Here is a 16121-nt window from a genome sequence, read left to right on the forward strand (position 1 = left end):
TCTAACGAGTGCATTCTCCCTTTTATAGTCCAAGGGGGATGCTTACACTGAGCGGGACCCCGACATGTGGGTCCGGCCAACAGGAGCTTGTTCTACGAGAGATATGGAGGTCATCTCCTCGAGCTCCTCTCCGTAGTCCTCTCGATCGGGGAGTTGATGTGCGTATCCATAGTCGGGATACGGCCGTGTACAGCCTTATCTTGTACAGTGTTTGGTGTCAGCGTTGCCCAACAGTGAAGCCGTGCTGTCACTGTTGGGATCGAACCTCCAGTCAGGGGGCGAGCCAGCGCTGACTCGTGCCATGCGCACTGTTACAGCGCAAGCCTTAGCACGCCTATTACAGACCATCATCACACGCGCAGCGCCGTGACGGGACTGCACACAGTCCGCGCACTGTGCGCGGTGATACGACGCGCCGCCTTCAGATCAGGCGGGCTTACCGTGGTGTCAGCTTACCTGCCCCGTGTGTCAGTGGCAGGCCGCACCTTTTGACCTTGGCGCGCCCAACTCACCTACCGCATTGAATGCTGGTAGGTGGAGAGGCGACCCGTAAGGGGCCTCCGGCCGCAGGCACGCGGCGGGGTCAGCCCCGCTCCTCCCGCCGGGCAGCACATGGCGGCACCGGACCCCTTCCCGGGGGAAAGAGGGGTCCGGGGCCCCCGTGGCCGGCCGGAGCGGGCTGACCTGTGATGGTCTGGCCATCACATGTGGCGGCCCCGGACCTCCCAGGGGAGGCCGGGTCCGCAGGGGTTACCCGAGAGCTCTCCCGCCCACGTGGGTGTGCAAAGGCCCCGGACCTCACGGAGCTCGGGGAGGGTCCGGAGACCGTGGTCCCAGCAGTCAGGCCCGGAGGCCGTATGCCACGTGGCCCAGAGGCGAGGGGGAGCGTGGATTATGAGAAGTACCAGGGCCTGGACACCCTAGCAGGAGGTACCCCTATCTGTATGTACCGACAGTTATCATCTCTCAAACATGGCTTAATAGTGTTCGTGTGGCGGCGTAGTTTTCCTGCTTTGAACAAGCGGTGGAGGGTAGTCTTCTTCACACCTAATGCTTCAGCTAGAGACTTGAGTGTGGTTCTCATGTTCAAAGGTATTGTCAAAATTTGAGACAAATCAATTTGAACCTTATGGCGGCCACATGCTTGCTTTCTTTTTGAAGAAAGATTTACTGGAACACCTGCAGCACGACATTTCTTTGCTTCCCTCCATATAGTTTGCACTTGACACCTATTGACATTAAACAACTGAGCCACTACTGTGGTGCTTGTTTTTTTCAGTTTTCCATTGTTGCTCATTAGAAGCAATTCTTCATAAATATCATGTCTTTCCTTTTCTGTCAGATTCTTTCTTCTTCTCACAATATTTGTATTTGCATGCTGATCACGTGCTTGAACACTGGGTCCTTGGAGACTGCCTTCCCCTAAGTTGACATGAAAATCTTCGCCATACACAGGATCTTCGTCATCTTCATGGTGGCAATAAATGAATGTAAGACTCGAATTGTGCTGATTAAGATAGTTTTAAAATTAAGTACAGTTTGCATGTATTATACCTGAATAATCAAAACATGCTGCTTCAGCAGAAACATTGAAAGGGTCCACATCATCATCAAAATCTAGGACAAGGAGGAAGAAAGCTTTTTACCAAAAGGACAACAGGTAACAAGAAAGATTCTGTTCATTAGCTAAAAAAAAAGTACAAAAGTTGAGAATGTAACCCCACCCTCTTCTGATCTTGCTGGGAAGTTTAGGTCCGGGAGGCCACCACCACTTGCTCCTACTGCTGGTCCATCTTCGTTGTCATCAAAGAAAGGGGGATTATTGAGATCAAATGACATGGCTCTCAGCAAGATACGAGATGGAGTGAGGAAAAAAGAGATGAAGTGATCTTATTTATAAGCTGTAAACTTTACTCCGTAGTTGCCTCCAGTGGATTCAAAATTTTGGTGAAATGTGAATTTGTTTAGAATTGAAATTTGTAAACTGGCGGCAACTGAAATGTGTGTAGAACTTTTTGTTACCGGCCACTCGAATAAAGGAGGTGCATGTACAAACGTTGGGCTGGTAGCAGTTAATGTATATACTAGTGGCCATTACTTAATATTATTCTCCGAATAGATGATTGAGTGACAATGTACTACTGTCTGACTTTTGACGGAGTGAACTTGTACTATTGTCAGACTTTTGAGGGCACATAGGACATTTTCTGCTTCTGCTATTCGGTGTGCAGCATCCTAGAAATGCTTATAAAGTGGAACGGAGGGAGTACTAGCTTTGCTTTATAGGCGTGATCTGATGGAATCAAAGCTAATTACGAAAATATTGACGAATTATGCCAATTTCATGGCAGTACCATTAAAACCTCTTGAAAATACATATATCACATTTATGAATCACTATAAATACTCATTGGTTCGACCTTTGTAATTGTTCTCTATGATGCAACCATAAGTAGGAAAGTGACTGATTGTTCTTCAATACTAATTATATATGAAGTAACATAATGATTATGCTAAATGACCTAAGTATTTATAAAGTGATTAGTTGTTCTCTAAGTAGTTATATAATAAATAGATAATAATATAAATAAGTAAAAGAAAGTAATAAGAAAGGAAAAAGTCTACTTTCTCTCCCTCAACTATCACAAAAGTTTGATTTTCATCCCTCAACTACAAAACCGGGTATAGAGTTCCCCCAACTATCAGAACCGTTTGTTTTACCTCCCTCAGCGGTTTTACAAGTGGTTTTACATTGTTTTTTCATAGAATTTTCTCCCTTCTATCTTTTTCACTCAATTGAGGTAGCAAACGTGGTTAAAAAATCATGAAAGTTGGCATACTTGTACAGGAGAGTACAACGAACCCAATTTTGCAAATTTTTAAAGTTTAAACCCAAAGAAATTTGAAACTTAAAATTTTAAATAAATAAAGAATTCAAACTTCATTGAATTTTTAAGGCATCAAGATGAACTCCATCTTTGACAAAATTTGAACTGTGTGACACATATTAGAGGTACATCATTAGGGAATTTTTGTGAGTAGGTTCTATAGAAAAATTTGAAGTTTTTGTGATAAAATGAAGTTTGAATTCTTTCTTTCAACTTCAAAAGGTTTTGAAATTGGATTCTCTAATTTTCATGATTTTTGATCCACGTTTGCTACCTCAATTGAGTGAAAAAAGATATAAGAAAGAAAAATATATGAAAAAAATGCAAAAACCACTTGTAAAACCACCAAGGGAGGTAACATAAACAGTTTTGATAGTTGGGGGAGACTAGATACCCGCTTTTGTAGTTGAGGGATGAAAATCAAACTTTTACGATAGTTGAGGGAGGGAAAGTAGACTTTTTCCAATAAAAATGATCAACTGGGTTGATGGGCCTACTTATGCTAGCCCATCCAGCCCAATAGACAGATAAGTCTAGGGTTTGGATCAATTGTATACCGTTGGATCTTCGATCAATGCACGAGATTGGTCTATTGTACATGCAATTCCCAATGAGCTATTATAGAAGTTCTCAATTTTCTATATGCCACTAGAAAAGTTACAATATTATATGAGCCACTACTCTAAATTTTTTGACCCCTGCATACCACTGCCGTCAGCTTTTGGTGGAACGGCAGCTAATAGCAACTTAAAATGTCCCCTTTGCCCCTCTTATATGTGGGTCCCGCACGTCAGTCTTATTCCTCAACTTCACCCCCTCACCTTCCACTTCGCCAACCCGCCCCCGGCCCCGCGACCACCGCGTCGCGCCCTCCCTCGGCGCGGCACAGCCGCTCCATGGCCGCCAGCGCGCGCTCGGGCTCCCCGGTGTCATCCTCCGCTGCACGCCGGGCCAGCGTAGACGTGGCATTGGCGGACACCGCGCGGGGCTGGTTCTCCTTGGCCAGGCACAGCGCGAACAAGCCTCGGATCCCCTGGCGAGCGCTCTGAGTCTCCATAGCGTGGGGAGGCCCAGGCCCTGCGCGACGAGGGAGCAGCGCACGGTGCACCTGCGGCGAGGCTCCGTCTGTGCCGAGGCAGGGCGCAGCGGCTTGGCCGCATGCGCGCGTGGCGGCGAACCGAGAAGGGGCTGCAGTGGTGCGAGGGCAGCGGCGAGGGCAGCGGGTGGAGGAGGGAGGCCTGGCGGCGCTTGCTTATGGCGGCTGAGGCGGGCGGACGGGCGGCGCCGGCAAGGTGGAAGGAGAGAGAGTGGGGAGGCTGGAAGTTGAGGAAGAAGACTGACATGCGGGATCCATCTGTAAGAGGGGTAAAGGGGACATTTTAAGCTGCTGTTAGCTGCCGTTCCACCAAAAGCTAACGGGAGTGGCATTCAGGAGTAAAAAAAATTGGAGTAGTTGCTCATGTGATATTATATTCTTTTAATGGTACATAGATAATTGAGAATTTTTTTATAATAGCTCGCAGAGAATTGCCTCTCGTCCATTTGCTCCCACGCCACCACAGGCCACAAGCCAGGCCGCCAGCGCCTCTCAGCTTCCCACGCAGCGCAGCCGCCTCAGCCAGATGTCGTGGCCGTGGAGCTTGCCGGTGCCTATGGTGGAGTGGTGCCTCGCCATGCTCGTCTCCCACATCCAAAGAGAGTAGTTCGGTGGCATGGAGCACAAGCAAGGGAAAGCCCGGCCGGCGAGGAGACGACGCGCTTCCGGCCTACACGCAATGAGCCCGTGCAACCAGCTGCTGCCTCTATGTCGTCGAGCGCCCACGCAGGTGAGGCTAGGTTTCCTAAGGCCCACGTCGCCGGTTTGCTGCCTCCTCACCGATGAACCCCGATACCGCCGAACTCTTATGCCCCAAGCTCCACTCACCACCTGCCTCATATGCAGGAGAACAAGCGGCCACCAAATCCAACGCTGTGAAGGTGTGGCACTGCTGCTCCTCTTTCTCCGCCCCTCAGATCTGAATGCATAATACTGGGCACCTAGCAAATTAGTCCATGTATAGTTGGTTTGATTTGTCAATTCCAAATTGGGCTTCATATTATTGTTTCTTTTCTAGATCTGGCTGACATGTGTAAAGCTGCTGTCTAGCCAGCACACGAGATGTGATCTGGTAGTATTGTGCATAGTAGTAATTTTTCATTGCATACTAGCTTTTATTTCATTTCAGCAAAGTTCTTGAACTGATATTCCTTCCCCTGTGCTAAGTTTCAGCTGTGGTGGCGTGAAGGGAAATGGAGCAACTACTAGGCAAGGATGGGGGATCTGCTTCAGAAAGAGCCTACAGTTCATTTTTGAAGGTATGCAGGTCCTTTCATTTGTACTGTTGTTTCCTTTTCATGTCCGAAAATTCCCAGGACTTAGCATGAAACTACACTTTCTCTGCTTTACTTCTCACATTGCTTCACTGGGTTTATAGTATGTAGATCTTTTAATATGCAATTCTGCACATACACTGGAACTGCGGTTTTACTTAGATATAGTGTTAGCTACATGTATGTATATCAGGTTCCTTACAATATTTTTTATTGCCTGCTAAACCAATCAGACATGCATGATGGTAGCAAAATAATAAATACTGTAGCCTGTATGCATGATGTATGTATATCACATTGTTTCCTTCTGCAAGAAAAAAAAAGTTCATTACAATCTGTTAACTTGATAGCATGACCTCATGGGTGTAACTTTTCGGCTCCAAAATTCAAACCCTTTTGTTCATGATTGTTTACATATGAAAGAAATAAGGAACAAATAAACATGACAGTGCCTAAGACTACTTGCATGCATGCTAAACTTAGACTAGGTACACTTTTGTGCTGCCTTCAGCTTGGCCATAATTTTTGTGCTCAATTAAACATGGAATCGTCTATAATTTTCCTGACTTAACAACAAACTTGCAATGAACGTTACCATTTGACCTACTGAGCTTGTAATGAATATGGTTGATTTCAACATTTTTGAAACAGGGCCTAATGATCTCTTTTGCATTCTAGGATGGGTATACTGCAAAGTCTAAACATGGCTATCGGCACAAACATCTACTGGCTACAACCAGCAAACATGACGGCATCTAACTTTTGTTTTCAGAACACATATGGTTGTTGTCTTTTGAACATTGTATGGCTATTTATTGCCTTGTCTTTCGAACAACATAATCATGGCAGAATAAAGATGACTTATGTGTAGAAATTAGAATGATCATGGACTTTCAGAGGGCAAAGACATTTCTATATTGCCCCATGCTGAAAACTTTGTAATCTGGTTGAACATGCTAGTGATTTGAGCTATATAATGTTATATTGAGGTCGAATGTCTATTTGAAGTTATATTACTGCTGACAATTCTACTATTTCTGAGGGCAATAAATAAATGTCAGTTCCAACTGTCTTGGGAAACCTCAATTTCCCTGATGGGAGGCTGTCAAGAAAGAGGCAAATTTCCCTGATGGGAGGCTGTCAGGAAAGAGGCAAATTTCCCTGATGGTAAGTGGCAAATTTCCCTGAGGGTTGTAGCTCACATGAAAAAATTTAACCTGACGGTTCCTGACAAATTTCTAAACCTGACGAGACAACATTACCCTGTGGGTTTACCGTTAGAAAAAATACCGACTGAAAAATTTTATTTTCTCTATCGATCTATCCCTGTCGGGATTTGCCTGTCGGTTTACCGATAGAAATTATTTTTCTGGCGGTTCTCGGTACACTGGAAAATTTCCGTTTCATCATTTTGTGGGCCAGAACGATGCTCGATAAAAGTAGACAGCCTTAGCCTGCCCTCTCCGTCTCCTCCCTCCTCTCCCTTTTGCATCCGAAATTGTAGGTATGTTCAGGATGCGTTGTCATGCACCTCTCTTTGTTCGATGCTGCATATGGTTGAACAATCAGAATGTCGGTAGATATACATTTAAGTTTATGACTAACTGAAGATGGCGATGAAGTCGTGTTGCGGATGAGGTTGTGAATGGCAAAAAAAGAGAGCAAAGTGAAAAAACCACTTGCATAAGCGGCCGCGGAGCTTATCCGGCGGCGGCGGAGGTACCTTCGTTATCGGGATCTGCGCTGGGCTCTGAAGTCTGAACCCTCTTCATCATAGCATTCAACTCCATCCTCCGCAGTGGAATCCAAACCCTGCTCAACTCTACGGTCGGAATCATCGCCGCCAGCTTCATCGTCAGCATCATCATCCCCATCAAGCATCTCCTCATCGTCGCTATCAACTGCAACTTGTGCCTTCAAAGCTGAGCAGGGGGGCGTGCTGTCCTTGTCAATTGCAGCGGTACGTTTGAGTTCCTTCATAGAAGGCTAGCACACCTGAAAGAAGACCAGCAGAACAGATGACAAGAGCATACCTGAAAGAACCCCAATAATTTCAGAGCTGCTTGGTTGGTTGGATTGGCCTCCATTCTGGGCGCCCCACGGATCAGAAACGCCATGGAGCAGAAATGATTGGATATACCGGGCACAAGGGTCAACTACACTAAAATCCAAGCTGAGGTCCTCTTCAATGCCGGAAAAAAGAAACAAACTACACATACATCTTAGAAACAGAAAGGCATACCTGGAATGAAGAATGGAGAGTACACAATAGGGGTGTGCTGGAAGAAGGCGCCTCCGATCCCTGAGCTTGGATGACTGCTCCAATGGTTGGATTGCCGCAACCAGGGAGCGAGAATAAGCCGGAATCCCTTCCATGGAGGAGAGGAGCGACAACTCCATGCGCCGGTGGACCGCACCAGACACCCAAATCTCCCAACGTCAAAGCAGGAGGAGCAGGATGCACCGCGAGAGAGGTCGCGGGGGCATGGGGAGAGCGGTCGACGGCTCCAGGGTGGCTCATGACTGGACCACTTCCGCTGCCGCCGGTCCGGAGGATGGGGATGATGCGAGTGGTCAATGGAGTCTAGGGTTCCAGCGTGTTGTCAATTGGGGAGAGGGTATTTTGATTCCTCGTGAAGGAACATTTCATTGCCCCTCGCCCCGCCAAGCAAAAGTTTCAATCCCCGCTCCCTGGGTAAAATTTGGCCACGGCAAGCTAGGCGCGGGCAAAGAGCACGCGAAGCCGACGAGCGAGCGAGGCACATTTCGTCTGAACAGCATGGCGCCCACATGCATATATGTCTAAAATCTGCCTGCACGGAGTACCTGGTGCCCCGAGAAGAGACAGTGCATTTCTGAAAAACGAGACTTGTTGGCGCTAAAGAACCTTTGTCCTCGGATGGCATCGATCTCCTCCTTGCCGTCTTGTTGGTGCTTTGTTCCACAGATCCCTGTCCAACCAGGCATGTTTGGTTGCATGGCTAAAGTGCTAAAAATTGCCACATATTTTCTACCACACTTGGCTAAGGTTAGACGCTGAAATTCTGCGCCACACCTTGGTATGCTTAAGGGAATCTTACCACACTTTTACAAGTCATTGACGAGTGGGATCCATACAGTAGAAGAAAAATCTTGCCAAGGTGTGGTAGAAAATATGCCTAACTTTAGGCGTGGCAAACTGTGACAACGAGACAGTGAACCAAACATGCATCTAGTTGGTCAGCTAGCAAGCTCACGGTGAAGCTTGGCACCAGACGTAGGCAACTATCTTGGCAAGGGATCCGGATAAAGAACAACCATGTATGCTTCAGCCTTCACTCCGAGTATCTGACAGGTGACAGCTGTCGGACCCTAGCTAGCTTGCAAAGGAATCTATAGAGCACCATATAATAAGGTGTGCACATCATGACAGGATCAGCGTCGAAGTGACTGTGGAGCGTTAATTTGCGTGTTAGCGCCATGGACGCCGACGCAAGAACAATTCTCATCGATGACGTCCCAGGACGAGCAGTACGCGTCAACGATGCCGTGCTGGTGCAAGAAATACTGGCCATCGACGAGAGGATGGCCAGGACGACGCGGAAGCTCGAGGCCGACTTCGCCAATGTGGAGACCAAGATCCACCGGTTCCCGCGCGGCCTGCGGGGGATCGACGGCGACGGCGGCCGCTACATCGCGCCGAGCGTGGTGGCCATCGGCCCGTATCACCACGGCGCGCCGCGCCTGCAGGAGATGGAGGAGGTCAAGCTCGCGGCGGCCCACTACCTCTGCCGGAGCTCCGGGCGCTCGACGGTGGAGGTGTACGAGAGGGTGCGCTCCGTGGCGGGCGCCGCCCGTGGCTGCTACGACGCCGCCGACCCCTCGGTGGAGGGCGTCGGGGAGGCCGACTTCGCCGCCATGATGTTCCTCGACGGCTGCTTCCTGCTGCAGTACATGGTGGACAGCGACGACGCCGCGCCGGTGCTGCGGAACCGGATGACGCTGTCCACGGGGCCCAGCATCCAGAAGGACATCTTCCTGCTCGAGAACCAGATCCCCTGGCTGGTGCTCGAGGCCCTCACGGAGTTCATGTCCGTCGACGTGCGCCGGTTCGTCGACGGCATGGGAGCGAAGTTCCTCCCCGCCGGGAAGGCGAAGCCCGAGAACGGCCTGCGGCGGACGCTATGGGGATGCACCGGCCGGGCGACGAAGGCCGCCGATAAAAGCCGTGGTGGTGGCGGTAGCGCCGAACAGCAGTACAAGCCGCCGCATCTCCTTGGTTTCCTCCGGTTCACCCAGGTGGGCAGCATGCCGGAGGACATGGTGACCTACACGGCCTTCTTCCCGCGGTCGCTGTCCAGCAGCGCGGTGGAGCTCGCGGAGATCGGCGTCGTGCCCACGCCGAGCACGGAGCCGTGGTTCGGGGACGCGCGCGTCCGGCGGGGCCACCTGGTCGGTGAGCTGCTGCTGTCGCCGGTGTTCCTGAGCGAGGTGACCGCGTGCTGGCTCGTCAACATAGCGGCGCTGGAGGCGAGCACCGCCGGCGCGAGCAGGAAGTCCGACGGCTTCGTGGTGAGCTCGTACCTGTCGGTGCTGGCGATGCTCGTGGACCGGAAGGAGGACGTGCACGAGCTCCGGCGGCGCCGCCTGCTGCACGGCGCCCTGAGCAACAAGCAGGCGCTGGGGTTCTTCAAGGGCCTCGGCCAGCACCTCCGCTTCGGCGGCCGCTACTTCGCCGCCCTGGAGGAGATCGACTCGTACAAGCGCCACCGGTCGCTGAGGATCGCCGCGCACAAATTCGTCTACAACAACTACAGGTTCATCGCGGCCTTCCTGTCCGTCACCGGCGTGCTCATCGGCATCTTTAAGACACTTGTCGCACTCAAGTGACATTGCTAGATGCTCCGCCTGGCTGTTGCTGTCGCCATTCAAAATTCGTCATGTGTAACATGTTTTTTATTCTTATTTTGTTGTTCCGTTATGTCCAATATTCTTGTTGACATTAAGGTTGTGTTTGGTTATTGGACTATGGCTAGCCTGGCTAGAATCGTAAGCCTGGGCAGCTCGGGCCTAGGTTGAACAATACAATAAGCTCGTGTTTGGTTACCTGGCTAAGCCTGTGCTGAAGTCATCTTGTTTGGTTGCCTGGTACGCCGTGCTGCAGAGCTCCGCCAGCCATACGGGCGGGAGCCTTGCTGCCGAGCCAAGCGCCGCCCCCCGCGTGCGGACGGGATCCCTGCAGCCGAGCGCTGCCGCAGCGTGCGGCTGCGAGCCGGGCGGGGGGCCCCCGAGCTCTGCCACCGCAGCGTCAACGCTGGTGAGCTTCACCCAGGGTGAGGAAATACTTTTCAGTTGCGCTACGAGACTAGTGCATGACTGGCTTGCTGGGAACGCTCGCTCCCCTCGTTTCCAGCGAGCCAGGGCACGCCTCCCCACTGTATTGGTGGAGCCTGGCTTAAGAGGTTGTACATGCAACCAAACATATGAAACCTGCATACCACTAGCCTGTCCAGCTTGTGTCACTGAAACCAACATGACCAAATTTAGCTAGGCTAATAGGATTTCGTATGGATCCACACAGCTAATCTATTACTCCCTCCTCCATTTTAAATTATTAGTCGTTTTGACTTTTCTAGATTTATAATTTTTTTAATATATACATATGTATTATGTCTAGATGGATAACAAATTCTTTGAATCTAAAAAAGTTAAACGACTAATAATTTGAGATATAGGAACACTGCTAAAAAACAATCTTTTGTTCTCCTCATTTGTCCCAGCCAACTTTGGATTCAGAACTAACGAAAGCTTTAGTCCCGGGTCCAACGGCTAGGGGACGACAGGGAGCTTTAGTCCTGCTTGGAGGCACCAACCGGAACTAAAAGTCACCCTTTAGTCTCGGTTGGTGGCTCCAACTAGGACAAACATTTAGTTCCAGGTAGTAACACCAACCAGGACTAAAGGATGATCTTTTAGCTCCGGTTGGTGGCTCCAACCCGGATTAAAAGGCTCTTTAGTTGGCTCCACCCGGGACTGAAGGGTCCTTCATGGGTTAGTTTAAAAAGAAGACATCTTATTCAAAGTTACATATGCTGTGTAGGTAGAGTAGTAAATAGAGTAGTAAAGAAACTGTGCGTGAGGTAAGATGTTTTTGAGTTAGAATCCGGAACTAAAGAGTTTTAAGTATCAATGGTACCGTTGAGCATTTCTCTACGGGTGGTGGAAGTAGTTTGCTAGATGAAATTAGCTGGGCTGGATCAGCTAAGCGCTATTTAGCTCTTTCCAAAGATTTTAACTACGTATTAGTTGATCTTATTTAAACCAATGTATTAGCTAATTAGCTACCTACCGGCTGGTGGATTTAATACAGGTCCTAATCGTCGGGCTGGAATCGTAGGAATGGCCACCGGCCTCGTATACAGTGCAATCTTTTGAAGCACACACGAATATCCGGGCTGCAAACTTCAACCTTAAGCCCATTTCAGACCTAACGGTCTGATCCATCGTAGGTAGGCTGGGCTTAATGGGCTCAAAAACGATGAAAGCGCTTACTTTCCTTCCTGCCAGTTAGCAGCCATGGGCCAAGGGGAAGGTTGTTGGCCGTCTGTGGGTCGGCCTCAGTTTCGGCCCTGTTCAGCATGCTACACCGGCATGCCATTTTTTCGGCCTGGAACCTCAGGCCCACCAGCCAGGGGCCTTCTACGAACTGTCTGTGGGGTGGGTGGTGGATTCTGTCTTCCCTATACCGACCCGTCTTCGCCGGCGGGCACCACCACCACCATGGCCGCCGCCGCCACCTCCGCCGCCGCAGCCGTCTCCCCGACGCGCCCGTATCCCCTCCTCCACCCGAACACCAACGCGACCTTCGTTTCCTTACTGCGGCGGCCGCTCCCCGCCGCCACCTCCCTCGCGCTCTCCGCCCCCTCCCAGCTGTGCGTGCGGGGCCTGGCGCTGGTGCCGGCGGCCAACCCCAAGTACCACAACGCGAAGGCGGACGCGGGCGACGAGGATGTGGACGGGGAGGAGCTCCTGCGGCGGTTCACGTGGCAGGTGTCCCGCGCGGGCGTCATGGAGGAGATCAGGCGGCGCCGGAGGCACGAGGACGCGCGGGACAAGCGCAAGCGCAAGGCACGGTCCGCTGCCTGGAGGTTTCGCCGGAGGTGCGTCCCCTCGCTCGATCGATGCACCCCGTCGTGATCGCGCTATGCTTGAAATTGATCGCTAGTATTACTTTGTCGCTTTGTGCTTATGTTTGCTTGGATAGTTGGATGATGTGATCTCTCGTTCTATGTTCTGTCTTTTAGAGTTTTGGGTGTCATAATCAAGTGATGATTGCTGATTCTTCACTCTTGTTGGACTGTAGGCTGCTATGTGATCATCATATATCTGAATCTGATAACAACAGTGTACAGTATCTGACAAATTCGTTAGACAGTAGCATCCAAACCAGTCTACTGCTAACGGTCTAGATCCTGAAGGTGGTGCAACTGTCAGTACAAATCAGTTTTGAGTTGAAATAACTGTGCATGTGAAATGATCCTCTGAAATGTCCTATTTTTGTCCTCGCTTATTAAGCTGCTTCCTAGACTATCGTCTTCATATTTGAGGAGATTATAGTCACCAACTCACCATTCATGATTATTCTTTCTGAACAATAGTTTCTACTCTTGATCCTAAATCCCGATACGTGCAAGTTTAGCGACCTTATCAAATTTCCGTTATCGAATCATGCAGAAAACTTTATACTATCTCATACTGAATTTTCCAATGTGTAAGGTGATGGACATGTACAACCTACTTTTCTGAACACATGATTGTACTTGGCCATTTCCGGAATACGCCAATTTCATTTCAGTTGTAGCAAACTCCTGACTCGTAGCTGGCCCCAACCATTCTATTGCAGGCGCTTCAAAGGTCCATATCCGTTCGATGATAAACAGGGGCCGAAGGAGCAGAACACCGACGACGATGAGGAGAACGACAACTGGGAGCTCCCTGGTGGAGAGTTGCCGTCTTACAGATAAAGAGATAATCGAGAAACTGGGCATGGTATTGCCTGCCGAAGAGTTTCAGCACTTCAGCTCAGCTCTTTTTGGTTAGCTATTGGAAATTGAGTAGGTGCTACCAAATTCATTTCTTAGTAGCTGATTGGTGAGCAAAGCACGGTAGCCTGATGTAAAGCTTTGTTCTGAATGTTGTATGTCTCAAGTGCAGAGCCTCCTGACTGTGCTGCAAATACTTGATCTCCCTTGTGTTCTTGTGGCTTCATGTACGGAGTACTGGACAGGGAAAGAGACTAACGACTGGTTTGTTCTCAGAAGAACTACCATGATGCTACGTATTTTTTGGTAAAAAGGAGAGAGGATTTCTGAATTCTGATGCATGCAGTAGATAGCTGATTAGGTGATCAATTACTAAGAGAATATTCTGATGCAGCTGCTGTCACTACGGCAAATCATGTCGCAGATTTCACGCAAAAACGAAGTGGAGAAAACGATGAGGCGACGAAGAGGGGAATGAACGGCGAGGAAAGCTCGCGGCGCCCACCTGTTTAGATTTGCCACGTGATGTTCCTTCTGGTGCTATCCTGCGCATGATTGGGGGTTCCGTCCTCTTCGTCGTCGTCTTGATTGAGCTGGCAATTATCGTGGCGGGCCACAGGTCGAGCTGCAGGAAAGCTCGAAAGGTCCATGGCACAGCAACGGGGACGTGGAAGGTGTTGCCTCCGGAGGAGGCGACGCAAGCATGCGACTGGGTGCCTACCTCTGGACCCACACCGGCGCACCAGGTTTTCTTCTTCTTTTCATTACTTATTTCGAAGACAGTTTGACGAAATTGAAACGATGCAGAGTAGATTAGCGTATTTTGATTTCTTTGGGGTTCATGGGAATGCAGATCTGCGGTTCCACTTAATTCCACTGAATTCTTTTTTTTTGGGACTCATTTCCACCGTTTCCGCTGAATCTGGTTGACCTTGGTCACCTGGTCAGCAAGTCAGTACAAGTCCAACACTATCTAGAGCTACTCGCCTGCTCCTGGCAGCTGGCTGCCCGATGGAGAGACGACGATCCCAATGCGTGCCTCGGGCCTCGGCACGAGTTACAAGCCATTGGCGTGCCTGGTCAGCCAGTCGTCGATGGCGACCAAACTGCCCACGCCGACACCGGCAGGCCAAGGTAGAAGAACGCGATTCCCGGTCTCGTCCCGGTGCTCAATGATTTCCACTTTCCAGACTTTTAGTCAAAGTATTCGTGCAGGCAGTAAAGTTTTGTTTTTGTTTTTTTTTAAAATACAGTCAGCTTCAGGATGATTCAGTCCATGAGGTCGTCGGCGATGTGCAGGCGGCAACCGACTGTACTGAAATGACTACCAAATGTGCAGGGATTCGGCTGGACGGTTTTGGCAGCCAGAAGGATCCATGCTGCAGATGAGATCTGGCTGCAGATACCCGGATCACAGGGCATCAGTATGCAAGAGGAGTTGAGATCGATTTTCAGCCAGTGCAAAGCCCACATGGATCCGCAGCGTCTCTGCCGTGTATCATGAACACAAGCCTGTCCATTTGTACACACTGGTCTCTGGATCCCAGCACTGTCTCATGAATCATGATCCCTCCAATATGCAGTTGGGCTGGCACAATGCAACAAAATTTCCTTCACCGCAGCTAAGATAAGCACAGTTATAAGATTTTTTTTTTTGAAAAGGAAAGCACAGTTATAAGATTAAGGGGGCCAAAGTGGGGGAGCACTTTCAGAAATTTTATTGTTATGGATACAGGCAGGAAACCTTGCTGTGCCAGAGGCAGAGGGACAGGCGAAGGTGTGCCAGCCCACCTGCCAGAAACTCAGGCACTGCTGTCCAATGCAAGAACCTTCCAAGCTTCCAACTAGACAAAAGTTTCCAGGTATCATTCATGGCAGCTCATATGTCTACATACATGCATTGTTGTATACCACATTATTACACATGAGGTCATTATTTTCAGCCCTATATATACTATACTGATGTGGTACCAAACTGCAGCTCAAATTTGTAGTTTACTCCAGTTGCCAACATCACCAGAAGGCACCAAACCAATCCACACACTTGCCAGCTTTTGTATTGTTGCCCATAGCTTTCCTTGATTACTACAGCGAAACTAACATCAGAAACAAGGACTAACCTTGGGGTTCGGCAAGTAGGATATTTGCAAATGGAAAGGTTATGTCTGTTCACTTCCCCTTGCTTTTGACTTCACCTATGAGAAACCTGTCCTGATAAACCTAGGGATAGTGGTAAAATAAAGAACTGGGACCTTGATCCAGACAACGCCATCCTGTCAATGAACCTTTAGACAATAAAGTAAGATCAATGAGGCAATAAAGTAAAAGAGGAAAGGAACCTAGGTTTTATCTAGACTATGCTTATGTATGTGTCAGGTTTATAATAAACTACCCAACCTCTGACAAGTCGCCAAAGATGGAGAAGAAAACAATGTTTGTTGAGAGTGATCTGGATGCTGATCTGGTTCTTCCCTTATCCTAAGAAACTTGCTGATTTGATGCAAGAGGAATAGAGGATGCTTTCCCAAAGCTACAAGTTACAGGTAAAGATGCTAAGCATAAAGTTCCCATTATGTAAATGTAAAGCAAATGTTCTGGGTGTGATTTTTCCCTGAGAAGTGAGAAGCTAAATATTCTTCCAGGACCACTCCTACAGAAAGGAGCCAAGCATGGTGCACCATCCTTGTCTACACCGCAAACTGCCAGTTAATCAGCTTGTGGTTCCTGAACTGAGTGTAATCTTCTCCAGAAAAAAAAATTGTTTGCATTTGCAGAGACAGTGACGATGTAATTAGGTGCTGAAATTTAGTGTTTTCTTACCCATCAGTATGAGCACACAGCA

General features: G+C 49.0%; 2 protein-coding genes and 3 long non-coding RNA genes across 6 annotated transcripts; all 5 read left to right on the forward strand.

The window, feature by feature from the left end:
• The first annotated feature begins 1067 nt into the window (after positions 1-1067).
• On the forward strand, positions 1068-1896 carry LOC112897999. The gene is made up of 3 exons (XR_003229813.1): positions 1068-1490; positions 1585-1660; positions 1753-1896. It is a non-coding gene; the product is annotated as an uncharacterized LOC112897999 (long non-coding RNA).
• A 2560-nt stretch (positions 1897-4456) lies between these two features.
• LOC112898528 lies at positions 4457-6199 on the forward strand. The gene is made up of 4 exons (XR_003229848.1): positions 4457-4714; positions 4831-4865; positions 5158-5243; positions 5937-6199. It is a non-coding gene; the product is annotated as an uncharacterized LOC112898528 (long non-coding RNA).
• Positions 6200-8717: 2518 nt separating this feature from the next.
• On the forward strand, positions 8718-10317 carry LOC112896822 (UPF0481 protein At3g47200-like). The gene has a single exon (XM_025964952.1). The coding sequence runs from the start codon at positions 8718-8720 to the stop codon at positions 10125-10127; it is 1410 nt and encodes a 469-aa protein (XP_025820737.1). The 3' UTR covers positions 10128-10317.
• Positions 10318-11966: 1649 nt separating this feature from the next.
• Positions 11967-14025, forward strand: LOC112897731 (30S ribosomal protein S21, chloroplastic-like). Of its 2 annotated transcripts, XR_003229730.1 has the most exons (4): positions 11967-12397; positions 13141-13351; positions 13452-13585; positions 13674-14025. XR_003229730.1 is itself a non-coding variant. In XM_025966127.1 (2 exons), exons 1-2 carry the CDS (start codon positions 12018-12020, stop codon positions 13259-13261), a joined length of 501 nt encoding a protein of 166 aa, XP_025821912.1. In that variant the 5' UTR covers positions 11967-12017; the 3' UTR covers positions 13262-13499. The 2 variants fall into 2 exon arrangements, 1 of the variants encoding a protein (XP_025821912.1); XM_025966127.1 differs by lacking the exon at positions 13674-14025 and having other exon boundaries at positions 13141-13499.
• Positions 14026-14622: 597 nt separating this feature from the next.
• On the forward strand, positions 14623-16054 carry LOC112897733. Its single transcript, XR_003229731.1, has 3 exons — positions 14623-15141; positions 15261-15822; positions 15922-16054. It is a non-coding gene; the product is annotated as an uncharacterized LOC112897733 (long non-coding RNA).
• The last annotated feature ends 67 nt before the right edge of the window (positions 16055-16121 follow it).

The sequence above is a fragment of the Panicum hallii genome, chromosome 6 (genome assembly GCF_002211085.1).
Source record: "Panicum hallii strain FIL2 chromosome 6, PHallii_v3.1, whole genome shotgun sequence".
NCBI classification, from domain to species: Eukaryota; Viridiplantae; Streptophyta; class Magnoliopsida; order Poales; family Poaceae; genus Panicum; species Panicum hallii.